At 46.4% G+C, this 27,969-nt stretch overlaps 1 protein-coding gene and 1 non-coding gene across 2 annotated transcripts in view; both read left to right on the forward strand.

Moving 5' to 3' along the window:
* Positions 1–27,969, forward strand: part of LOC124619521 (transcription factor AP-2-beta) — a 336,149-nt gene that overhangs the window by 122,968 nt on the left and 185,212 nt on the right. The window contains exon 3 of the mRNA XM_047145969.1: positions 17,912–17,966. Within this exon, the coding sequence (XP_047001925.1) occupies positions 17,912–17,966 (55 nt within the window). The remainder of the gene's footprint in view (positions 1–17,911; positions 17,967–27,969) is intronic.
* Positions 12,054–12,126, forward strand: Trnat-agu. Its single transcript has one exon. It is a non-coding gene; the product is annotated as a tRNA-Thr (tRNA).

Genomic DNA, 27,969 nt, shown 5'->3' on the forward strand with positions numbered 1-27,969 from the left:
CTGTCGTTGTCATGCACAGGCTGTCTCGCTGGCCCAGTTGTCTTCCCGTTTTTCTTGCGGTCGCCGATCACACCGCGAACAGCGACACGGCACAGTCGCGGAATCTCGAGTGGTGCCCGAGCTAAGAGCGCTAACGGTTTTTCTTTCACGCGGCGTATCAACTGAGACGAGCGGACAAGTTCGCTCTTGCCATGTAACACGACCACCCTGCCCGCTGAATTTGCCGTAATTACAGGTCTCTGGTACAGTTAGCCGGTGTAGTTGGTGGGTCAGGGGGGGGGGCTGCACGAGGGGAGGGGGAGCAGGGCATAGTCCACTTCTGCGGACGGTCGGTCATCCATCTGGTCACACGGGCAAGAGTGTAGCGTAAAGTAAATCCGCCAATGATTGGGCTAACTATTTCCGACTGACGCGTGGTGTCGCAGCTCTACACTCATCGATGGAAGCTCATAAACATAATTTTAGAAAATATAATACTAACTGAAAATTTGGGAAGTGCTAGAGTCAATTCCTTAGCCTATTTTCCGATTTGCTTCCTCTGGTATTTTCGTAAATCGCTCCAGCGAAGACCGAAATGGTTACCAACATTCGCGTCATTTGAACGCTCCCCAGGGATTGATTCCTGTGTACAGCGGACTTGGAGGGAATACGAAATGATCCTGCACGAAGTTTTTATTTTTCATATTTGTTATACGTTTGCCCGAGCCTGTAACACGTGTAGCTGAAAGTGTATTCTAAAGGAAAGTATACTACAACATCAAAAGTATTCGGACACTAAGTAGCGGACGTTAATACTGAGTGTGTCCTCCCGTCTCCAGCAGGATGACAAACTTGAGATCGTGCGTGTTCTTATTTTTATTTCTATTTTTGCGAGTCAACTTACGAAACTGCTTTTGTACAGTTATATACTGGAGTCTCATTTTCGTTCGGTCTCGTAAATTGTTAATTTTTGTGTGATACTGTCATTGTTTATATCGTAGAGCGTAAAATAATTGGAAAATAGAGATTTTCATAAGTGGTTGAGTGCCAAGATAAGAAATGAGGAGGTTCTCTGCATAATCGGCGAGAAAATGAACGTGTGGGAAACATTAACAAGACGAAAGCAAAGTACGGTAGGACATGGGTTATGACATCATGGAGTAACTACCACGGTAATATAGGGACAAAAATTGTAGATGAAGATACAAATTGGAATACGTAGAACAAGTAGTCGAGAATGTTGGTTGTAAGCACTGCTGTCAGTGAACAGACTGGCGCAAGATAGGAAATCGTGGCGCACCGCATCAAACCTGTCAGTAAAGTAATGCTCCTCTCTTCCCCCTTACATCTCCCCTCCGCACTCGCGCGAGCTTACACACACACACCAGCGCACGCGTACGCATCGCGTCTCAAAAAACGCAGTGGCACTACATGTTGAACAAAGCTTCAAGCGATTCTATCCAGTCATTGCCTTAGCGCGAGATATACATGGCGACTTTGCTAAATGGGGTATTAGTGATCCCGATGTCAGCATAAGGCCGATGGACCACTACCAAGGGTTAATTCAGACGACCGTGTTGAACTGTCTCCATGACAACTGTCTCTGTTTGTATCACTGACAACACGTACAGACCTGAATACCACGGTTTTGTCGCTGGATCGCCCCAAAGGCCACTACAGTTCTGAAATTTCTGGCACTCACTCTATTCACAGATGAGGCTACCTTAACGAGAGGCAGTACAGTCAACCATCACAGCACCCCACAGCTACGAATAATTCCCACGGTGTGGTGCCAGCGAACCATCAGCACCGGTTGAGCCTCAGTGTGTGGGCGGGGATTGTTGACGGTCGCCTCTAGGGATCCTTCTACAACTGCTCACAGGCGACGCATATCTCCACTTTCTGCAGGTGGCCCTACCTCCCAAGCTGGAGGACGTGCCTTTGCTCCGTCTCACTGCCTCCTGACGTGTGGAACTAACACACTAGTACAGATATCAAACGCGCATTTACCTCGTATATTCACATATGTGCTTTCAATCATTGAGACATACACTATTAAAGACCTCTTATCTCCACCTACAAATGGGGCCACCTCCTGTATAAAGTATTCCAGGCCGTGTGGCCATATGGCCTTTTTTGCGCCTTATTCGTTCAGGGATCATTTCCTGTAGTGTGGTCCCTATTTAGCAAAATCGCTCTGTATACTAGACTTCTACAGCATTTATATGACAGTCCTCAGTATGTCACGTGGATAAAAAAGGTATTGGACATGTGCAGGGACAGCTGAAATTCGGGAAAACGATAATGCTACTAATAACGCAAAATGGGAGATTTTTGCGAGATATCACGAAAATTATATTTGGCTGTATAAAAATGTTATATGTCTGAGGACGGGTGTTTACTAATATTCGTAACCGAGAGTTATTAAATGTTGAAACTGAAATTTTACTTCCTCTCCCCTCAACGATAAAGTTCGTTTATAATCTTAAAACAACAGTTCACTCCTCACACAACAAACATTGACGTGACGTCAAAAATATTACCGTAATTGGCGATAAAAACACTGAATATGGCAAAACAACACTGAATTTAGCAAAAAACATTGATTTGACAAAAACACTGATTTGACGAAAAAACACGGATTTGGCAAAGACAACACTAAATATGGCCGATAAACCAAGACTCAATTTGTCAAAAACAATACCAAATTCGCAAAAAATTATAACAAAAACTTGGCAAGAGCACCACCAAATTTGGCAAAAGTAATTTGACAAAAACAACCTCTAATTTGGCAAAAACAACGCCGAGTTTGGAAAAACTATAAGAGCATAGTGACAAAAAATTGACAAAAAATAATAGTGAATTGGGCCACAAAATAAAACAATTTTTCCTGTCCGTGGTCTTGTGCAATGTGTTTTTAGAAATAATTCGTCACTTTTTAATAAGATGTAGAGCGCAGATGTGTAGCGTACGAACACAAAGTAGGCGTCGCACCTTCCTTGAACACCTTCGACGCGCACCTACCCGGCCTTTCATGCGTGCCAATCCCAACGACGATTTCAATGAAACAGTCGCCAGTGTAAGATCCGCTCGTGTTTCTCTGTTGAGTGAAACACAACGCTCTGCGGAAGCACTCACAAAAGAAAGGGGCTGCCGGATTTTGCATCTGTTCGGGAGGCAGCAGCTAAGTAGCCATCTCAAAACACGCGGCAGCCGCAGACGTCACCGTTAAGCCGTCACTCCTGGGTAGGTGGGTAGGTAGGTAGCACTGTAGCAGCGCGGCCGCCCAGCTGCCCCGCCAGAAGGGGGAAGTCCCGGGGAGCGGCCTGTTTCTTTTCCCTTCTGTCGAGTGTCGCGTGCATTGTGGCCGGGCCGCCTCCCCCTGCCGCTAATAACAAACCGCGATAATAAACGGAGCTGTCATCACACCCCTGGAGTGGCGGGGCCCTTTGTAAGGCGACGTCACACCCTCCCCACTAATGCCGGGCACGCAGTGTCCCACATTCACCGCTACGGCCAATATTATATTCATCACATCCCGCGAGCTCCATTGAAATGTAATACGAGTTTGTCAGGATGGCAGCGCGCCGAATCGCTTTTTGAGAATGTTTGTCGCCCCTATTATACACTCCTCCCCCTGTTCTTCGCAGTTCCCGCTTCCCGCCGTGAACAGCACGCCTCGCAAGTGGAGTAGTCTCCACGTTACCTTTCGTATAAGCAGATTAAAAAAAAAAAAAAAGAACAAAAAACAGTTAATTTTGTGTGGCAGCATAGTCTTTATCTGTCAACAGTGCTCCATCAATTTACAAGAATTGACGGATTAAAGATTTAATATTAAAAAAAGAATTTTTTTATGTCTCCAGATGAAGCTTTTCAGCGTGGAGTCCCGCCAAAAATTATGTTCCCAATTTTGCTTTGCGCTCTGATCCCGTCTAGAGATACTACAAGTTCTTCCTTAACGATGCAGGATAGTGAAGAACCGCGATTCATGGGTGAACACGGTGAGACGCCATTCATCGGCACTCTGTGCTCCTCGGTCGTAGCACCAAAGAAAACTGTTTATGTTGTGGAGTTCGCAGTAGCGTACGCATAGCAATGCTGCGGAAGGAGACAGAATGTTGAGGGAGTCCACTGCTCGTTCTCGGGTGACAGGAATAGACGTGAAGGGCTACGAGGTGCTTGGTGAACGACACAGTGGGTCTCCTTTGTGGCGATCGGACTTGGTCGACCAAAACTTTGACGAGGATGCCTTCCTGGTGCTTGTGCCTGCGGTACAATACGGAGATGCTGCTTTGCGGCGATCAGGCGTATTCGAGCAGATCTTCGACGAGTATGCCTGCCGTCATTTACATAGATACTCCGCAAGCTACAGTACTGTGTGTGGTGGAGAGTGCCATGTATCACTGCAAGTCATTCCCTCCCCCGTCCGCCCCGATAGCTGAGTGGTCAGTGCGACGGATTGCCGTCGTACGGGCCCGGGTTCGATTCCCGGCTTGGTCGGGGATTTCCTCCGCTCAGTGACTGGGTGTTGTGTTGTCTTCATCATCATTTCATCCCCATCCGGCGCGCAGGTCGCCCAATGTGGCGTCGAATGTAATAATACCTGCACCAAGGCGGCCGGACCTGCCACGCAGGGGCCTCCCGGCTAATGACGCCAAACGCTCATTTCCATTTTGCATTCCTTCTCCTGATCCACTCGCAAATACAGCGAGGGAAATAAGACTGTCTGTATGGCTCTGTATAAGCCCTAATTTCTCCTATATCTTCGTTGTTCTTACGCTCAGTGTAGGCCGTCAGCAATAGAATCGTACGCCAGTCAGCTTCAAATGCCGGTTCTCTAAATTTTCTGAATAGTGTTCCTCGATAAGAATATAGTCTACCCTCCATTCCCATTTGAGTTCCGGAAACATCTCAGTAACGCTTCCCTGTTGTTCGAACCTGCGGGTAACAAATCTAGCAACCCGCCTCTGAACTGCCTCGATGTCCTCCCTCAATCCCACCTGGTACGGATCCCAAACTCTAGAGCAGTACTCAAGAATAGGTCGCACCAGCGTCCTATACGCGGTCTCCTTTACATGTGAACCACACTTTCCTAAAATTCTCCCAATAAACCGAAGACGACCATTCGTCTTCGGTACCACAGTTCTCACATGTTCGTTCCACTTCATTACGCGCAGATATTTAAACGACTTCACTGTGTTAAGGAGGACGCTACTAATACTGTGTCCGAACGGTGGGCGCCATTCACCGGGAGTCTATGCTTCCCATTCGTAGCACCACTCCAAAGAAAATTGTTTACGTTGTGGTGTTAACGGCCTACTTATCCGCATTAACTTACATGCTTCCACGTTAAGAACTAGCTGTCATTCGTCATACCAAGTACAAATTTTGTCTAAGTCTTCTTGTATCTTATAACAGTCACTCAATTTCGATATCTTGCCTTACACCACAGCACTGTCCGCCCCCGGTAGCTGAGTGATGCCGGCACGGTATCTCAGCGTGTTCGGTCAGAGGGAAAGCTGCCCTCTGTAATAAAAAAAAAAACTGAGTTAATGGATCAACAATGAACTGAAACGGGTGTCTTTCGACCTCCGCCGAGAGCAGATACAATGAACGAAAACGAACAAAATGAGATTAAAAAAAAAAAAAAAGTCGTCAGCGCGACAGAATGTCAATCCTAAGGGCCCGGGTTCGATTCCCGGCTGGGTCGGAGATTTTCTCCGCTCAGGGACTGGGTGTTGTGTTGTCCTAATCATCATCATTTCATCATCCCCATTGACGCGCAAGTCGCAGAAGTGGCGTCAAATCGAAAGACTTGCACCCGGCGAACGGTCTACCCGACGGGAGGCGCTAGTCACGCGACATTTACCACAGCACTATCAACAAACAAACACAGATTGCTGCCCACCATGTCCACCATTTAATTTATGTACCATTGAAACTTCCTGGCATATTAAAACTGTGTGCTGGACCGAGACTCGAACTCGGGACCTTTGCCTTTCGCGGGCAAGTGCTCTACCATCTGAGCTACCCAAGCAGGACTCACGCCACGTCCTCACAGCTTCACTTCTGGCAGTATCTCGTCTCCTACCTTCCAAACTTTACAGAAGCTCTCTTGCGAAACTTGCAGAACTAATACTCCTGAAAGAAAGGATATTGCGGAAACATGGCTTAGCCACAGCCTGGAGGATGTTTCCAGAATGAGATTTTCACTCTACAGCGGTGTGTGCGCTGATATGAAACTTCCTGGCAGATTAAAACTGTGTGCCGGACCGAGACTCGAACTCAGGATCTTTGCCTTCCGCAGGCAATTGCTCTACCAACTGAGCTACCCAAGCACGACTGACGCCCCGTCCTCACAGCTTTACTTCTGCAAGTATCTCGTCTCCTATCTTTTTATGTACCATTGTCACACCGAAATTCTCCAGAAATCAGAAAATTGCACGATTCGACCAGCTGGCCAAATGGAGAGCTATAATGGGACCCCTTTCAAAGTGTCAGGTGCTGATAAGGCTGTCTTACACAAGTACGTAACGTCTCCATGTCATCCACAGTGATTACTTAATATCTTGAAACCTCCCCTTCGAAAAATTAATGAATTACTGTGCTGGTAAACCTCTTACGTCATTTGATTTTCAAACAGCTGAGCAAAACTGAACGTGCATAGCCATTTCTCTCTTTACTTATTCTGATCAATACTAAACTGACACACAATATTTTTTGCGCAACGCAATCTGACTTTCAATAATCCCTACAAAAGAATGGTCCTGACTAACATTAACTTATATCTTTCACGAATCACTTACCTCACAAAAATCTTCGTTATTCGAACTACTGCAATACAGCGAGCGCCACTACTGCCAGCTAAATAAAAGATTCTAACTACTGAAGGCACTAACTACTGACAGGCATAGTTAGCAAATGAAAGATTTTGATAGAGAACAAACAATGTATTTACCTTAATAGTGTTCAAAAGTCATTATATATATATATCAGTTCATGATATCCAGTATTACAAATTTACTCTTTCTGGCGGACACAAGTCCAGATCGTCCGCTCTTAAAATTCTGCCATCTCTCTCCCCACATCCACTACTGCTGGCGGCTCACCTCCAACTGCGCAACGCTACGCGCTGGTCACACCCAACTGCCAACACTACAATGGCAAATATTCCAACAATGCCAACCTGCCGCAGACTGCACGCAGCACAGTCGGTGATTTTCATACAGAGCGGTATGTGATGTTACCAAATAAAAAACCTAAACAGCCTACTTATACCTAAACAGCCTACTTACAATGTGACTCGTTCAGGCTTCTTCTATACCCTAACATACCCGGCAACACGAGTAACTCAAACGCGCTCTGGCAGTCGTTCTGTCTGTCACAGAGAATTGCAAGTCTAATAATTTAACCACCAATGATGTATATCTATAGGAAGTTGTGCTGACATCCGATCGCGTCTTCTGGATGCTTCACTCGAACGGCCAGTGTATTTCACATCCGTTTCTCTCTAAGGCTGAACGAAATGCTCGTTGGGAACTCTGAACATGGGTGCGAACCTGTGCTAGGGAAGGCTCCCTGCTCACAGACCCTTAAGTGATACACAAGCTCTTCCCTGCAGCGTGTCCGTCTGCAGATCGCTCACCGCATCAGTGACGCCTGTTGGAGACGAAATGGAGTATGGGTCCTCACATCGAAGCTACCGACATTCGCTTCATTTAGGAGTCAGCCTGCGCTGCTTCGGCAGCAGGAGGTGGGAGTTTTCCCCGCGCTGCAGCAGTCCCATGGCGCCCGCCATAGCCCGGTGGTCCTCGGACAGCGCGCGCTTGCGGTCGGCAGCTCGTCACGTCACGTGCGGCACAAACCGCAAGGTGGCGAGTTATCCGGCCGTCAGCCGCTGTCGGCCGAAATCCGCGCCCGTCTCCCGATCCCAGTCCGATCGTTAAACCCCGTTTTATTTTTCGTCTTTTTGAGCCCGTCCGCCTCTGCCGCGAGAGTCACCGCACGGCGTTTCGCCGCCGGAACTCGGTGAATTTTCGGTTTTTTTGTTTCTGCGACGGCCGCCTCAATGAGAGATAATGACACAGTCGCGAGCAGCGATTCTGGTCCGCAGCGCGGTTCGGCCGCTTGGTAGAGGTGTATTTATTTAAATGATCTCCCCCCACTCCGCTCTCTGCGGAAGGCTTCGGATCTGGTCCAAATCAGTCAGTGCCTTTCGGAACGTAATGCCGTCGAAACCCTTTTCGCAACCGCCTATGATCTCAAAAGTGCGGTATATTTTCTCTCTGGTTGGGTTTCAGCTCTCCCTCGTCCAGCTGACTCTTGCTACTTCTTGCCTTCACCTGTACAGGCGGTATTTTATCCACTTACTGTGCCTGTTCATGTTTAGCAAAAACGCTTTCCTGTGGTATCTCATTTTGACAAACCCACTCCTCCGGCTTTTCACTTTCAGTAGTCTCCATCCTTACCTTTCCGAACAGTTGCCGGCCGGTGTGGCCGAGCTGTTCTTGGCGCTTCAGTCTGCAGCCGCGCAACCGCTACGGTCGCAGGTTCGAATCCTGCCTCGGGCATGGATGTGTGTGATGTCCTTAAGTTAGTTAGGTTTAAGTAGTTCTAAGTTCTAGGGGACTGATGACCTCAGCTGTTAAGTCCCATAGTGCTCAGAGCCATTTGAACCATTTTTGAGCCGGACAGTTATTTTTGCGCATGTTTCTAGCCTTTGTTTAATCTCTTAATTCGTACTCTGTCGAAAACTGAACACTCCGTCATGAGCACTCTCTTGCCCTTTATCGTATTAATGAGGGAGTTAGGGAAAATTGCAATAGCAGTCGCAAAAACTTTTGATTTACGTGCAGGAGTTCTATATGTAGATTAGAAATAACCACACAGTATTCGCCATTGTGAATGACACAGCGTTTTACAATCATGCACGTTTGAACAAAGTTCGGAAAAGTGTTTTGTTAGCAGCTCTTGGCAAAAATTTATGAGGATGAACATGTCCACAGAGTATAGAGTGTCGGAAACAAAGTTCATCGTGACATTAGGCACGCTCCATGAACTCCAAAATAAGTTCGAGTGATGTTTTGAACTTCTCGGATCTGAAGTCGTTATACCAGGAGTATCAAACGAAGACCGAGGAGACCGTAGAAGAAGACTAATTTTGTAGAATATACATAACTCTATCACCAATGGAAAATGAATCGCTAGACGATTCAGTAAGCTTATATTCGTAAAGGGAAATGGAAATTAGCGTTTGGTGCCATTGGCGGGAGACCCCTTACAGGGCAGGTCCGGCCGCGTTGGTGCAGGTCCTATTACATTCGACGCCACATTAGGCGACCTGCGCGCTGGATGGGGATGAAATGATTATGAAGACAACAGAACATCCAGTCCCTGAGCGGAGGAAATCCCCGACCCAGCCGCGAATCGAGCCCGGGCGCCTTAGGACGGCAGTCTTCCACGATGACCATTCAGGTATCGGGGCGGACATTCGTAAAGGATAATGACCTTCAATCTGCTATAACTCCTTCTTGAACTGTCGAAAAATGCCATGTAATGTGGCTGAAATTAAAGTGTCCATCCAGCAGGGTTGGCCTTGACTGCATATATCATGTCTTGAGGTCGGGTAGCATTGATATGAATTCTACCACGATGTGTGTCGAACGAATCAACTAGAAGAAGAGACTCCTTCACTGTACATGAGATTTGTTTGGTAATTCGGCCGGACTTCGGGGTTACTTCAACAAGATTTTGTGGTTTCAGCATGTGAATTCCAAACCGAAAAGTCGGCTCCTGGTAAGTAACTAGCTTCTTCTGACAACGTCTGTCCTCTTGCAGACGTAACGCGTTGGATGGCGCGTGAGTGAACTGTTGCACGGTCACTCCGCATCACACATTCTGATACTGCCGACCCCCCCCCCCCCCTTCCCCCTCTCTCTCTCGAAATGCAGCGTTCATTAAGAGTGAAGCTCTTTCCGGATATCGCTTTGATCAACACTATAAATTTACATACGTCCCAAGGTGTTCATGAAGGGCACTACTTCATTGCGGAACGCGCCACAGCTTTAATTCTAGTCACCATTTTTGCATCAGGTTTCAGCGATTACATATTTTGTTACTGAACTTTAACGTAGATGATGCCACTATTTAAGCATTATATAGCCCGTCGACGTTGTGTGTGAGTGCAAAGTTACGCTGACATCCTACCGTGTCTTCGGCGTGCTTCGCTGTTTTTGAGTAGTTGTCTAACTTCATATGTAAATTGAAGGGAGATCACTGCTGTCAGCTACAGCGGGACGTAAAGCGGAATCAGCGGAGACGAGCGAATATGTGTAATGGAGCTAGACTCGAACCCGGGATCTCCTGCTTACTAGACAAGTGCGATAACCACTGCGCCATCCGGACACAGCGTTATCGCAACTGCACGGACTATCTGGCATGCCACACGGCCGATCGACACTTCCACCGAGCGGCACCTATCCGCAGTCCCTGTCCATTATACTCCCATTCGCTACTCAGAGATTCCCACAGGAGGTCTGAGGTAGGCTATCTGTGAATTTGCACTGCAGAAGCTGGATCCATTGCCCAGCTAGGGTTACAATATAATTCACAAGCCTAGCTGGGCAATGGAGTCACCTTCTTCAGTGCGAATCCACAGATACGGCCGAACTCCTGTGGGAATCTCTGGGTAGCGAATGGGAGTATAATGGACAGGGACTGCGTATAGGTGGGGCTCTGTGGGAGTCTGGATTAGAGAGCCTATATAGGGAGAGAGTGGCCAATCGGCCCGTGGCCGCCATGTTTTTACCAGATTGTGCGCGGGACGCGCAATTAGGTTGCAACGCAAGCAGAAAGCTAGCCACTTCACGAGTTAATTAAGGCATGTGTTTGACACATGAGACCAAAGCAGATCTTCTAGCTTAATACTCGGTACATCATTAAAACAAATGCCATTCGTCTATGTTTATATAGACCTAATAAATTTGTGAGCAAATGGAAGTATCGTGAAGCAGTGTGTATGTCTGCCGAATTTCAGCACCTGTATTTTATGATGCTATATAAACATTGACAACTGATTAATAAGAAAAAGAAGATTCACTTAATGTATGTCAGAGTACATGATGCTATTTCAGATTTTTCCGTGCCGATATTCATCGCTGAAATTGGTAAACTCTTGTCTCTTTCCGACCCAACATAATACATTTTAAATGCGTGTCGATCTTATAACATTTTCTTATGCTGGCAAAACACGTCATTCTGTACACAGTTTTAGGAACTCTGTACCACAGAAAATGGGAAAAATATCAATACTAGGGTACTCTACTGAAACAGCAGAAAGTAATTCAAAATAGGTAACTGAATATCCACACGATAATTATAATTTACAGGAATGTGAATAGCCAAGACTACAGAGCCAAGTGCGAGTCGCCAGTCAGAAGTACGTAGACTTAGGGTTCCGTATACATGTTAAAAAACATCGTGTCACTCAAGAACCATTAAAAGTCTAGAAACTAACGTTTAAAGAAAAGCTGGATTGAGCAGGATTCTAGCTCACGACCTTCGGATTACAACGAGCATCATACATCCGTCTTCACTTCGGTTTTTGCACCCAACAGCGGAGCAACAATGCATTCCTCTTGACTGTCCTTAATGATTTTGTAATTCATATTATTAGTGACACTCAGTAAATCACTTTAAATAAAAATGTTGCCTCTAAAATTACTGTAAAGTTCAAAAAGTATCGTCATAGATCCGAGTAACAGAGTGACTGTAAGGTAATTTACGTAAATAGAATCGACAGAGAACATGCAAATGTCCTTCAATACCTATCGATTACAACCTGTACATGATTGTACAATGTAATTGCCGTTCGAAGCGTTGAAGAGAACCAGTTGTACAGTATCTATTTATACTCGTATCAAGGCAGCGTCAGTTTGGTAAAAACATGGCGTCCTCGGCTCTCAGCCAATCAGCGACGCTATCACCATTGGCCACTCTCTCCCTCTATATAGGCTCTCTAGCCTGGATCGGCCGTGTGGCGTGCCAGATAGTCCGTACGGGTGCAATACCGCTGTGTCCGGATAGCGCAGTGGTTACGCACTTGCCTAGTAAGCAGGAGATCCCGGGTTCGAGTCCCGGCCCGGTACACATTTTCGCTAGTTGCCGAAGATTCCGCTGAATATCCGGCTGCAGCTGACAGCAGTGCTCCAGCTTCAATTTACATATAACGTTTCACAGCTGCGGATTCTGCGTGCTGTCTATTCTTTCGGACATGTCCGAGAGAAGAGACACCACGCATTCCTATATTTCTCTAGATTTCTCGGTGTTATTGCGAGCGAGAAAATGCAATCCGGTACGAAGTATTAAAGATGATAAATGCAGTAGGAACACAGAGATCAGCAAAGGATAGAGGAAGCACCAAAGGAGGGGCAAGATAGCGGAATACAAACAGAAAGAAAGTTTCAATGGGAAGGAAGACCCGCCGACGCTACGGCGAGCACCTACTACGCGCTCCACGGGGTAGGCGGTTGGCAGGTGGGCCGATTCTGGGTGGTGGGAGTAGCGTGACCCCGCGGGTGTGAGCTTCGCCTGGCGCCGGCTAATGAGTGCCACCGGTCACGGGCCGGCGCCGCTCCCGCCGCCCCCACCGCCCCCGCCACGCTCGGCGGACCGTGAGATGGGCGGCACGCGACCGCACGCCTCGCTGCCGCCCCCGCCGCCACCGTCGCCCCCACTGCCTCCGCCTCCGCCGCCTCTGGTTTCCCTTCTTGCGCCTCTCTCACTCGTGACGGACAATTACCGAGCATAAGCGCCCGTGACTGATACCGATGTCCGCCGAGCCACTCCGTTCCCCTCCGCATACCTCCGAAAGCGCGCGTTTCTTCTGTCACAGGCACCGCAAAGCTCCCTAGCGGAAAATGAATCGTAGTCGGGCTGAAGCGCATTATCGTTTTTTGTTGTCTTGCTTCCGTTCTTTAATAATCGCTAAGGTGGTCCAGTGTACTCGTCCGGCTAGAAGCCGCTTTGCTTTAATTCTGTAGTGTGTGTAAGTTATTTCAGAACTGGACGGGATGTAAAAAGCAGGCTGGCACCTATACATGGGCTCAAAAGAAAACTGTGAACCTTTGGATTATTGACGGTTGCCTTTTTTAGTGTACCGCGCCTCAGTCTGTAATAACAGAACCAATACACACTGAAGCGACAAAGAAACTGGTATAGGCATGCGTATCCAAATACAGAGATACGTAAACAGGCAGAATACGGCGCTGCGGTCGGAACCGCCTACATAAGACAACACGTGTCTGGCACAGTTGTTAGGTCTGTTACTACTGATACGATGGCAGGTTATCAACATTTAAGTGAGTTTGAACGTTGTGTTACAGCCGGCGCAGGAGCGATAGGACACAGAATCTCTGAGTTAGCGATGAAGAGGGTATTTTCCCCCACAACCATTTCACGAGTGTACTGTGAATGTCAGGAATATGGTAAAACATCAAGTGTCCCACATCGCTGGGGTCGAAAAAAGATTCTGCAAGAACGGGACCAACGACGACTGAAGAGAATCGTTCGATGTGACAGAAGTACAACCCTTCTGCAAATTGCTGGAGATTTCAGTGCTGGGCCATCAACAAGTGTCAGTGCGCGAACCATTCACCGAAACATCATCGATATGGGCTTTCGGAGCCGAACGCCCACTCGTGTGCCCTTGATGACTGCACGACACAAAGCTGTACGCCTCGTCTGGGCCCGGGTTCCCGGGTTCGATTCCCGGCGGGGTCAGCGATTTTCTCTGCCTCGTGATGACTGGGTGTTGTGTGCTGTCCTTAGGTTAGTTAGGTTTAAGTAGTTCTAAGTTATAGGGGACTGATGACCATAGATGTTAAGTCCTATAGTGCTCAGAGCCTCGTCTGGGAGCGTCAACACTGACTTTGGGCTGTTGATAATTGGAAACGTGTTGCCTGGTCGGACGAGTCTCGTTAGAAATTGTGTCGATCGGATGGACGTGTACGAGTATGGAGACAATCTGATGAACCCATGGACCCTGTATGTCAGCAGGGGACTGTTCTAGCTGGTGGAAGCCTTGTAATGGCATGGGGCGTGTGCAGTTGGAGTGATATGGGACTCGTGATAAGTCTCGAAATTAGTCTGACACGTGACACATACGTAAGCATCCTGCCTGATCACCTGTATCCATTCATGTCCACTGTGCATTCCGACGGACTTGGGCAATTCCAGCAGGACAATGCGACGCCTCACACATCAGAATTGCTACAGAGTTGCTCCAGGAACACTCTTCTGAGTTTAAACACTTCCGCTGGCCACCAAACTCCCGAGACATGAACATTATTGAGCATTTCTGGGATGCCTTGTAACGTGCTGTTCAGAAGAGATCTCCAATCCCTCGTACTCTTACAGATTTATGGACAGCTCTGCAGGATTGATAGTCTCAGTTCCCTCCAGCACTACTGCAGACATTAGTCGTGTTGCGGCACTTCTGCTTACTCGTGGTGGCCCTACACAATATTGGGCTGGTGTAATAGTTTCTTTGCCTCTTCAGTGTAGAATCGGAATGTCAAATGGAACATCTTTCAACCCTCTAATGTCCAAACTGTTATTTTATTGGGCTACCGGTTTCGGCGATATATTACACCATCTTCACTCCACCTGACCGACGTGTAGGAACATTCCAAACTCGGTTCCGGTCAAAATAGGGGTCAGCATCCAAAGACTGGTGTCTGTAGATTTCTGTTTGATACAGCGATCACTTCAAACATCATCTGCCTGTCGGTTTGACCGGAGCCGAGGTTGGAATGTTCTTACACGTCGGTCACGGGGCCTGAAGAGGCGTAATGTATCGCCGAAACTGGTAGCCTAATAAAGTAACAGTTTGGAAATTTAGACGGCTGAAAGGTGCCTCGCTTGGCAAAAATGACACATTCATTACAAAGACTCTCTTCACAATGATACCTCTAGTTCTTAAGATGGATAATGTTCTAAGTAAGGGATTAGCATCCTAGCTCTCTCGAATGCAAATACAATTTTATTGATTGTGTAGTAAAGGTATGTAGTGGCTCTCAAGCTTAACTAGTTCACACGTGTTTTAACAAATCTGTTTTACTTCTGCTGTTATATCTTTGTGCATTTGTTTTTAAGCTGCTTTCTTTATATAAGTATTTTTTTATTTTTTTTATTTTAATTTTTTATTGATTTATTTATTGATTTATTTTATTTATTTATTTTTTTTTTTTTTTTTTTTTGCCAATCCTTTGTAGGACACCAGCCTCAGATTCTTATTTTGACGTTAGCTTACCGATGATTGCAGACATTTCAGTTCTGAGAATGACAACAGTAGCAGCCGGTGAAGTGAACCATATAAAGGTTTTCTTGGGCAGTTGACGATTGACTTTTTTTCCTCGTTGAAACATTCTGCAGCTGCTAAAAAACGCCTATGAGCAAAATCAAACAACGTTTTGTTCTGAAGCTTTTCAGACCTTGAAAGTTTCTTTTATAAATTATTTTCGTTTGGCTTTGAACACGTACTGGCTTTGTAGGTTGGTTGTAGCTTTGCTGCTGTTTAGCTTTGGGTGACTGTGCAATTCCTACTGCGAGAGAAATCAAATACATCTGCCTGCGAGAATACAACATAATTTGGTTCTGTTTTATAATCTTTCCAAAAATGTGCAAGCTGTTAAAACCTGAACTATACTATTAATGTCTTTAATTCAACAAAGTCGTCGCTGTGCGTTAATCATCTGCCTAATAATGCTGTTCATGAAATGGCTCCTGTGCGTTGATAATTTTCGTAGCAAACTGATCATGAAATGAAATTACCTTACCTCATAACGTAATTGCTTTGAAACGCGGTGCTTGCTGATCTCTTTGCGCCAGCTGCAAATTTCTAACTACAATTGCTGAGAGCTTAGTGCAATGCTTCAGACAAGACGCCAACTATGTTATACACATCACTGAATGAGACGCACTTTAAATGAAAAATGATTTAGATCGCGGACGTGGACAATGCTATTAGGTGAAACATTTATGTAACAATCTGTTTCTAAATTATCTGATGTATTATTACTTGTATGAAATTCATGTTACAACACGCATTAACATTGACAAAGGGCAACATTTATATTAAACTCTTACTCTCACAAATTTTAGGCAAATAATTAATAAATGACATGAAGGATATCGTACAGTAAAAATTATTCAATATTTAGCGAAAAACCTAAAGTTTCCTTATATGGGTGCCTCATTCAATAATGGTTCCAAAATACGCGCGACTGCAATGCAACTAAATAAAAATTGTTACCATCACCCCTCTTCATATCCTTTTCTCATTACATCTCATTTAATTCTAAATCACTGCTCGAGTCTTTCTCCTCCGTTTCACAATATTCAAACATAAATCATGTTACTTAAACGCAGGTGCACTTAACTTTACTACTAAATTGCCACGTGTCTTCTGCTCGGCGTCTATCTAACTACTCTAACGATAGAAATCCCGCACTTCTCGCTGCCAAGCAGCGATGACAAAGCCGGCACGGAAATAACAAACTTCCAATAGACCTGTTTCAACCTTAAGGGGGTAGGACGTCAAAGGGGCCGACTTGGAGCAAGAAAGGCATCACAGGACATTTTAATTTCCAGTGTCAATACTTTTACAAATAAATTCATAAAACTTTATCAGCATCAGCAGGAATGATTCAGGATTCACACTCATTGCAGTGGAAGTTCGAAAACATATTAAAATAAATTTTTTTACGTGTGAAATTTCATCATTTTTTCACTCACTAATGGCTGCATTTTTTGCTATAGGTACACTTTTCTTCATAACTTACATAGAATCTTCGATGAATTTTGCATAGCGTACATAACATACTCCCAGGTGTATGAAACTCTAGAATTTATTTAATTTATGAAAAAACGAATGAACTGTTATATTTTAAACTTCATGTTCAGAAAAACACAAATTTTATACTTAATTACCTCAATTTTTACCACAGTTTTTAATAGATTTGGAAAACTCCAGAGTTCCATACATCTTTAAGTGTGGTTTGTATGCTTTGCAAAATTCATAGGAGAATCTCTCTTATTTATGAAGAAAAGTGTACCTGTAGCAACAAATACTGCCATTAGTAAGTGAAAAAAAGATGAAATTTCACATGTAAAAAAATCATTTCGTTATGTTTTCGAACTTCCGCTGCTATAAGTGTGAATTCTGAATCCTTCCTGGTCATGCTGACAAAGTTTTGTGAATTTATTTGTAAAAGTATAGACAGTGTAAATTAAAACGTCCTGTGGTGCCTCTCCTGCTCCAAGTCGGCCCGTTTGACGTCCTACCCCCCCTTAACCTATTACAAACAGACTGTTTTATTTTGTACGTCATGAAAAGGATCCACAGAGTTGGACCACTAAGGGACAATCTGACTAGCAAAGCGGCTAGTTTTACGGTTACTGCGACTCCTCGCAAACCATGTCCTGTTCTCCAGCTGGCTTCTAGCTCCATCCCGCAGCGAAGCACGTATAGTAGTGATACAGACGTGGTCGCGATTACTGCTTTCTCTGCCGCGAAATTTAATAACTGGCCACCAAATTGGGGAGGTGTGCGCACGTAGACTACCTGTAATGGTCACCGGAAGTGGAGTAGCCCCTGTAAATAACAATGATTACGGTAATGGAGGGCCTACTTGTCTGGCACGAAGCGTGCGTAATTTATGTTGCGCGGCCGGCGTTTCTCTAAGGAGAGGAGAGAAGACGATTACGATTAATTTGGACGGCAGCGCGAGGCTTGGCTGCTATTACAGGACCCTGTAAGACGTGAAAAGTCTCCCCTCGGCCCCCGCGCTCTACGGGTCAGAGGGCGCCTGCTCTGGGAATTAAGCCGTTAGCAGCCGCACAGCGGGATTAATGGTTTTTCTTTCTGTTCCAGAACACCAGCGTGGACGATGGTGCCGTCTTCATCAACGACCTGCCCCTGCTCAAGAGTGAGTACACAATCTCTCTCTCTCTCTCTCTCTCTCTCTCTCTCTCTCTCTCTCACTCTCTCTCTTCACTTTCACTAACTCCCTGCAGAACGATTCAGATGCAAAAGAAAACCTTTTCAATTAGAAAAAGCATATTTCTGCCGCAGCTATACAATTTTATGTTTATTCTGTACCGGTTTCGATTGTCATAATAATCTTCAAGGAAAAAAACATTGTACATCAGTGGATAAACCATACACTTCCGTCATATGTGAGACATACAAATGTAGAACATAACATTGCCATAACAGTACCAGTTAACACAGTCCATATAAACAAGCTGTGCTTTGGCACAGACAGTAATGCATATTTGCTGATAACTCCACACTTAATAGTTCAGCTAATAAGTTGGATGTATTACCAAATGTACACTAGTGTAATTGTGTGAAGGCACAGCTTGTTTTTATGGACTGTGTTAAGGCAGACTGTTATATCAATTATGTATGTTCTACATTTGTGTGTCCACCTCCTTAATAGCTTGTTTATCCCTTTCTGCAACGAAATACGTCACTGATGCTGCGTATCAGAAATCCGAAAGTTTTTTGGTAGGTTTGTGGCGGTATGTGGCATCAGATGTCTACGCAAAGGTCATGAAATTTTCGTAAATAACGGGAAGCTGATTTGCGTACAAGGTAATAGTGCCCGATAGCGACACAGATTGGTTCTTTAGGATTTACGTCAGGCGAGTTTGGTCGCCGAGACGTCAACGTGAGTTCACTATAATGCTTCTCAAACCACTGTAGCACGGTTGTGGCTTCGAAAATGGTTCAAATGGCTCTGAGGACTATGGGACTTAACTGCTGAGGTCATCAGTCCTCTAGAAGTAAGAACGACTTAACCCTAACTAACGTAAGGACATCACACAAATCCACGCCCGAGGCAGGATTCGAACCTGCAACCGTAGCGGTCGCGCGGTTCCAGACTGTAGCGCCTAGAACCGCTCGGCCACTCCGTCCGGCAATCGTCATAGCAGCCTGTCTTAACACTGTCCTTAACACAATTACACAAGCGCACATTTGCTGATAACTCCACACTTAACCTCAGCAGTTTGGTCCCTTAGGAATTCATACAAACACTTTTTTTTGTGCAAGTCAGTAACGCGTTGGTCCACCTCTGGCCCTCATGCAAGCCTTGGCATTGGTGGACAGAGTTGTTCGATCTCCTCGAGACGGACATCGTGCAAAATTCTTCCCCTTTGCCGCGTTAGATCGGCAAATACCGAGATGGTAGAAGGGCTCTGACCATAATCCTCCAAACGTCGTCAGTTGCTGAGAAATACGGCGACTTTGCTGGCCAGGGTAGGGTTTGGTAAGCAGGAAGACAAGCAGTACAAACTCTCGCTGTTTGCGGGAGGGCATTGTCTTGCTGAATTGTACGCCCAAGATGGCTTGCCAATGACAGTAACGAAATGAGGCGTAGAATATCGACGACGTACCGTTGTGTTGTAGGAACGCCGCGGATGACAACCAAACGGGTCGTACTATGAAAATAAATGGCATCCCAGACCTCACTCGTGGTCGTTTGACCGTATGGCGGGCGCAGTCAACTTGATACCCCACCGCCGCCCGGAACTTCTCAAAAATTGGTTCAAATGGCTCTGAGCACTATGGGACCTAACATCTGAGGTCGTCAGTCCCCTAGAACTTAGAACTACTTAAACCTAACTAACCTAAGGACATCACACACATCCATGCCCGAGGCAGGATTCGAACCTGCGACGTAGCGGTCGAGCGGTTCCAGACTTAAAGCGCCTAGAACCGCTCGGCCACACCGGCTGGCCGGAACTTTTCCAGACACATCTTTGCTGATCATCGGGACTTCATTGGAAGGTGGACTCACCACTGAAGACAGTTCTACTGCAGCCAAAGAGATTCAACCATGCGTGGAGTAGTAAACGTGCTCATAACCTGCGTCGCCTGGAGGAGGGAAAAGGGGAAAATTGTCTGAGGGTAGCGTCGATGTATCGAAACGTGGAGCTCACGAGTTTGAGTTCTGCCTCGGAAATAGGGGCGTATTTTGAAAGTGCCATTACTGCTTGTGACGAGCGTAGTCGAAGCATCAAACAATACAAAACTGTTTTACTGGATGCATTCTGAATAAATATACTTTCTAAACAAACTAGAACATACTTTACATAACACTTCGAATCTGAAATGGCGAAGCTCGCTGAATAGAAGAGAGTCTGAAGGCCATTGGTAAAAAAAGGTAAGTGCAATAGGATTTGTCCTTTATTGTCGTATTACCCTCATATATCGTGGAGGCATCTCCAGATGCCCTTCGCTAAACGGTCCTGTTCTTCTTTTCTTTAATCTCTTGCATCGTCCGTCTGAAACCCGCAAATTGCCATCTTGCCTATGCGCTGCACGTAACCGGTTTTGTGAAATCGCTCTAATTTTTTTTTCAGTGTTCAGCTTTTTCTTGGGCTAGTAGACCCACTGCTTTAACGGCGTCCTAACAAAAACGTTAATGGTTCGCTAAAGTCTACTCTAAGAACGGCGTAATATCTTCATTTGACTGCGTTATTGCGACAGTGCCACCAGTCCTTTAATCAGGCGCAAGCCAGAGTTTCCTTGTATAATCCCCGGCACCAATTACCATCTGTCGATGACAGCTACTGCTGACCTGAGCAGCTCTTCCAACGATCGAACGTAGTTCTGCCGCTCGTATCGCGTAAAAGTTTTTCATTATTTCGTTAGCTAAGAATTTTTTTGGCGATTCGATAATTATGTTGTGAAACTATACGAATGAGGTCGCAAATTTTTAAACATTACGATAATAACCGAAGCTCCCCACACAGTAACTTCCAGTAGTATTCACGTTCTTGTACTCACACCCAGAAGAGCCAAAGAAACTGGTATGTCCGCCTAATGTCATACAGGGCCCCGCGAACACGGAGAGATGCCTCAACACGATGTGGCGTGGACTCTATTAATGTCTGAAGTAGTGCTGGAGGGAATTGACACCATGAATCCTGCAGGGCCGGCCGAAGTGGCCGTGCGGTTCTGGACGCTACAGTCTGGAGCCGAGCGACCGCTACGGTCGCAGGTTCGAATCCTGCTTCGGGCATGGATGTGTTTGCTATCCTTAGGTTAGTTAGGTTTCATTAGTTCTGAGCTCTAGGCGACTGATGACCTCAGAAGTTAAGTCGCATAGCGCTCAGAGCCATTTGAACCATTTTTGAACCAATCCTGCAGGGCTGTCCATAAATCCGTAGAAGTACGAGGGGTGGAAATCTCTTCTGTACAGCACGTTGCAAGGCATCCCAGATATGTTCAATAATGTTCATGTCTGGCGAGTATGGCGGCCAGCCGAAGAGTCTTCCTGGAGCCACTCTGTAGCAGTTTCGGACGTGTCGTATTGTCCTGCCAAAACTGCCCAACTTCGTCGGAATGCACAATGGACGTGAATGACTGTAGTGAACAGGTAGGGTGCTTACATACGTCTAACCTGTCAGAGTCGTATCTAGACGTATCTGGGGCCCCATATCACTCCAGCTGCACACTTCTGACACCATTACAGAGCCTCCACCAGCTTGAACAGTCCCCTGCTGATATGCAGGGTCCATCGATTCATGAGGGTGTCACTATACCCGTACACGTTCATCCGCTCGATACAATGTGAAACGGAACTCTTCCGACCAGGCAACATGTTTCCAGTCATCAACAGTCCACTGTCGGTGTTGGACCCAGACGAGGCGTAAAGCTTTGTGTCGTGCAGTCATCAAGGGTACACGAGTGGGCCTTCGCCTCCGAAAGCCCATATCTATGATGTTTCGGTGAATGGTTCGCACACTGAAACTTGTTGATAGCCCAGCACTGATATCTGCTGCAACTTGCGGAAGGATTGCACTTCTTTCACGTTGACCGATTCTCCTCAGTCGTTGGTCCAGTTCTTGCAGGATCTTTTTCCGGCCGCAGCGATGTCAAAGATTTGATGTTTTGCTGGATTCCTGATATTCACAGTACACTCGTGAAATGGTCGTATGGGTAAACCCCCACTTTGTCGCTATCGCAGAGATGTTGTATCCCATTGCTCGTGCGCTGTCTATAACATTACGTTCAAACTCACTTCAGTCTTGATAACCTGTCATTGTAGCAGCAGTAACCGATCTAACAACTGCGCCAGACACTTGTTGTCTTATACCGCAGCGCCGTCTTCTGCCTGTTTACATATCTCTGTATTTCAATACGCATGGCTATACCAGTTTCTTTGGCGCTTCAGTGCAGGTAACCAAGCATGGAGTGATTTTAAGAAACAGTGCTAGCAAAATGCTTACACTACCCACACCTACTCTCCACATTTGCAGTGTGTCGGAGGGTCTACTGCTACCACAACCTTTTCCCCACTTCCCTCCTCCAATCGTCAGTGATGTGAGGAAAGAGCTAGCGTCGATAAATCTCCTTATCTTCTTTCATTTGTCTGGTCATTTGTGATTAACTAATCATTCAAAGTGAAAGAAAGTTATCAGCATGGCTTTGACATTTGACCTCACCTGACGAGCTTTTCTGCTCTTGGATAACCTTTCCCGACCCCATGTGAAGATTGAACCTTGTTCTCAACATCATAACCGTAGACCCAAGTCTCATCAGCATTTATGATTCTCTTAAGAAAGATCTCGTTCTCATTTGCGCGATCCTAAAGCTCTTTACATATTGCGAGATGACGGTTCATCTGGTCTTGACTCATGAGCCGTGGGACGAACTTGGCAGTAAAACGATACGTTCCAAGATTTTGCGTCAGGATTTCATAACATAACGGACCCGCCAGGGTAGCCGAGAGCGCTAACGCGCAGCTTCCTGGATTCGGGTAGGGGCGCCGGCTCCGGATCGAATCCGCCCGGCGGGTTAACGACGAGGGCCGGTGTGCCAGCCAGCCTGGATGCGGTTTTTAGGCGGTTTTCCACATCCCGCTAGGTGAATACCGGGCTGGTCCCCACGTACCGCCTCCGTTCCACAGCTCGCAGACATCTGAACACATCCGCACTATTCCACAGATTACATTAGATGCAGACATTTGGGGAAAACTAATTCCGTCCCGGGGGGGGGGGAGGGGGGGGGGGGCATCCGGCCACCCCTTAAATTAACATGCCAAATACGATTAACCATGGCCGACCCTGCGCAACCGCGGTATAAGGCACAAGCGATAGAATAGAATTTCATAACATAACCCAATTGAAATGTTACATTCTGCTGCAATCTCTCGGACAGACAATCTTTGATTGGCGCGCACAATTTCGTTGACGTTCCTGACACGACCATCGTCGGTAGGTGTCGAAGGGCGTCCTGAACGAGGGTTATCTTTAACTTCCGCCCGGGCATTTTTAAACCGTGTGCACCACTCGTAACACCGAGTAAGGCTTAATCACTCATCACCGTAGGCTCCTTGCATCATTTGATGGGCCTCTGTAAAGGTTTTCCTGAGTTTCACGCAAAATTTAATGTAGATGCGGTGTTCCTCTATCTCCGGCATCTCGAAATTCCGAACTGTGCAACACAATATCCTACTGAATACAGCACTGAACAGTAACCAACAGACATACAACAGTGAAGCTTACGCAATTACACATTAAACACGAGGCATGTGCAGGGATGCCAACCGCATTTCGCTCTAACACGCCACTGGCGCGAAATTACGAATGTTCCGGAATTTTTCGAACAGACCTCGTATATACTAGCAGAAAAATAACAAATATTTTGTGGCAGTTTTCTCCAAAATGTCTCGTTCGTTTATGCTGTATGAATAATTTAACAGCGACCAAATACCAGAGAAGGTGTTTAAACTAGACCCATTCTACCACGATTGCTGGGAATGTCTGCCAAGTCCTCACACGCTCAGACTCGCCCACGGTTCCAAGTCCATAATTCAACGGCGTTTCCGCACGCAATATGCGCAACTGTTACCCGGGCCGGCGTGTGTCTACTGGATTGGGGGGGACTGGCAGTGTGGCAGAATAATGGAGAACAGGCCAGAGGCGTGGGGCGTACGGAGGCGTGGAGACGCCCGCGGGGCGACAATGGACGGCGGGGTGCCTGGCGTCACCTAGCCGCCTAATCAGCGAACACGCCCACTTCTGCCGACACCAGCTGCCGCCCCCCAGCTGTTGCCTGCACTGGCCGCTGAGCGGCGCTGGCGGCAGCGGTGGCCGGCCTACGTTATGGCCAGCGTATTCCCAAAGAGTACGCTGCGGCACTGGCCCCTTACCTACCTGTAGCATGCTTTTATCGCCAATATCTCGCCCGGCACAAAGACCCAAGCGACTGGAAAAAAGCGCGGGTGACTCGTGTATATAAGAAGGGTAAAAAAACGCACTTACAAAATTACAGACCAACATCGCTAACATGATTTTGCTGCAGAACCCTTGGACACATTCTTAGTTCAAATTTCGAATATAATAAATTTTCTTGAGACTGACTCGCTTATGTCCACTAATCAGCAAGGCTTTAGAAAGCATAGCAAGTGCGGAACTCAGCTTGCCCTTTTCTCACATGATTTACTGATGAGCCAAAGCATTAAGATCTCTCACCATTCCGACGTTGGATGCCGCCTGCTGGCCTTGTGGGCACTTGACGCTACAGTAAAAGTATATGAGCGGAGCAGACACGGACGGGGTATCACCCTAACGAAGAAATGGATGCAAAGAGGGAAATCCACTGTGATAAACGACTTTACAAGGCAGATTATTATTACGCGGAGCCTGTGAACGAGTATCTCGAAAACGGCGAAGCTAATCGAATGTTCACGTACTACTGTCGTGACATCTACAGAAAGAGGTACAAGGACAATGAAACTACCACTTGGCGCGAATTGGTTGGACGACCACGACTCTTCGCAGGATGTGGAATTCGGAAGCTTGCCTGCTCTGTAAAGTGGGATATATGATGATCTGTGGCATCTCTGCCGAAAGACCACAATACTGGTGCAGCACAAGTGTTTCAGAGCACACCGTCCGTCGTACAAAATGATTCAAATGTCTCTGAGCACTGTAGGACTTAATATCTGAGGTCATCAGTCCCCTAGAACTTAGAACTACTTAAACCTAACTAACCTAAGGACATCACACACATCCATGTCCGACGCAGGATTCGAACCTGCGACCGTCGCTTTCGCGAGGTTCCAGACTAAAGCGCCTAGAACCGCTCGTCCACTGCGGCCGGCCTTCATTATTGATCACTTGACCATGAAGCATAAGGCCAGATGTGCCCCCGAAACATCTTGGTTTCTAATGCAGCAAGTATTTCCTCTGCTTCTTTGTTGCTGGCCAACATTCTGTACTGTACAAAGTGAGATCCAGGTATCGCTTCCCATTGAAGAGACACCACCGTATCTCTGCTTCGAAGACAAAGGAGGGATTCCTAGAGGGTGATGACCTGTTCACCTGCCGGCTGTCCGCCCCGATAGCTGATTGGTCAGCGTGACGGATTGCCATCTTACGGGCCCGGGTTCGATTACCGGCTGGGTCGGAGATTTTCTCCGCTCAGGGACTGGGTGTTACGTTGTCTTCATCAAGATTTCATCATGCCCATTATAATTATCCGGGCTGTTATGCTGTGGTTGGTTGATGAATTCTGTACAATTCCCAACGTTTCGTCCCCGTCTGGAGAGGGCATCTTTAAGGGGGTTTGTAGCTCGATGGACGGTCCAACACTCGTTAGCGAGCCAGTGTGTGTGTTGGACCGTCCATAGACCTACAGGCCCCCTTGAAGATGTCCTCTGCAGACGGGGACGAAATGTTGGGAATTGACACAGAATTCGTCAACCGGCCACGGCATAACAGCCCGGATAATTATAATGGACATGAAATTTCCGTCCGTGAAAGTCTACATTTTAGTATCAACATTTCATCCCCTTCCGGCGCGCAGGTCGCCCAATGTGGCGTCGAATGTAATAAGAACTGCTCCAAGGTGGCCGAACTTGCCTCGCAAGGGACCTCCCGGCCAATGACACGAAACGTTTCGTTTCTATTTACCTGCTGACTACATGCACTGAACGGCTTGAAGCGCATGTAGACGCAGTGCTGGTTAGGAATTACGTTCTACTTCTCATCCACTCAAACGAAGTATTTTTCAAGATGCTATCTTCCTCTTCAGCAGAGACGATGATTTCGGTGGCTTCCAGTAGACTGCAGAGTCCATGTCTGAGAATGTGTGAAGTGAGACAGATCTGGAGAACCAATTCAGCGGATGAGGTTCATCGTGGACAAGCTCCCGAAGCGAGAAGGACCGCCCGGCTAACCACAGACGCCAATCGTAACGCCTCGCTCCCGGAAGTCCTGTCTGCTTGTCCGCGGGAACCACTATTGGAAAACTCGAATAAAGAGTTACAGGCGATTGTGTCTCTGTCCTCACAATTGATTTTGCGGTTCTCCGTAATGGAAAGACAAGAGAAAAGAGACCAAGGAGAAAAATAGCAGTTAGACTCCGACGGTACGGAAAAGTGCGCCTCTACCGCGGTGCAGATTTCTCGTTGCGGTCGAGACCAGCCGCTTTCGCCACCTGTTGATCCAATTGCTCGGCTCTGACATCATCAATATCTGCAGATCGACCGGCGCGCCGCTCTCGTTTAGCGGAAAACAAAAAAGAGTAATGGCTGAGGTGCCCGCGCGCACGGCGGTGCTGTTTGTTGTGGCTGCCGGCGGGCGAGCGCGCACTTTGCGTGTTTCACGCGTCGCCGTGCCAGCGAGCTAGAAAGCGTTTGTCCCGAGTCTGCGGAAGATGGTGGTGGTACCGTTCAAAGTGAGTTCGTCGGGATGGCGAAAGGGGAGGGAGGGACTGTTTGAAACGTCCCTTTCGTCCGTACTCAGAGCTCTGGTGGCGTCAAAGCTCGATTCCCCTTAAGAGGGGTAGGACGTCAAACGGGCCGACTTGGAGCGGGAAAGGCATCACAGGACATTTTGATTTCCAGTGTCCATACTTTTTCAAATAAATTCATGAAACTTTGTCAGAATCACCAGGAAGGATTCAGGATTCACACCCATTGCAGTGGAAGTTCGAAAACATAACGAAATGATTTTTTTTACGTGCGAAACTTCATCATTTTTTTCACTTACTAATGACTGCATTTGTTGCTAGAGGTACACTTTTCTTCATAAGTTAGAGAGATTCTTCGATGAATTTTGCACAGCATACATACCATACTCACAGGTGTCTGAAACTCTAGAATTTATTTAATTTATTAAAAAACTAATGAACTGTTATATTTTAACCTTCATGTTTAGAATAAACATAAATTTTATGGTTAATTACCTTAATTTTTACCACAGTTTTTAATAGATTTGGAAAATTCTAGAGTTTCATACACCTTTAAGTATGTTTTGTGTGCCGTGCAAAATTCATCGAAGAATATCTCTTACTTATGAAGAAAAGTGTACCTATAGCAACAAATGCTGCCATTAGTAAGTGAAAAGAATGATGAAATTTCACACCTAGAAGAAATTACTTCGTTATGTTTTCGAACTTCCACTGCCATGAGTGTGAATTCTGAATCCTTCCTGGTCATGCTGACATAGTTTTATGAATTTATTTGCAAAAGTATAGATACTGGAAATTGAAATGTCCTATGGTGCCTCTCCTGCTCGAAGTCGGCCCGTTTGGCGTCCTACCCCCCTTAAGCCGTCCGCAAACGGATGCCAAAAGCCAATGTAGACGTGCAGCTCTATGAGTTCTGTGGCGCGAATTCCTGTTATTTCACGGAGAGAAAGCACTGCCGCGCGTGAAATACGAAATAAGTTCTGCAATGTGTTGTCAACTCGCAACAAAATTTTAACCAATAAGAGACAAGAACCCTCTCTACGTCACAAGCAGAACTTTGGAGACGCCATATTGGGTTTCATCGTTTACAGCCGAAACCCGTATTTTGCTGGGTTTTGTATTACAAGTTACGTTCTATGCCGTTTAAAGGCACCGGCATATTAACGATCTCTCGGAATAGGGAACGTTACAGGTACGTTTTGTTGTAATAGAACGTC

Source organism: Schistocerca americana, chromosome 6 (genome assembly GCF_021461395.2).
Source record: "Schistocerca americana isolate TAMUIC-IGC-003095 chromosome 6, iqSchAmer2.1, whole genome shotgun sequence".
In the NCBI taxonomy this organism is placed as follows: domain Eukaryota; kingdom Metazoa; phylum Arthropoda; class Insecta; order Orthoptera; family Acrididae; genus Schistocerca; species Schistocerca americana.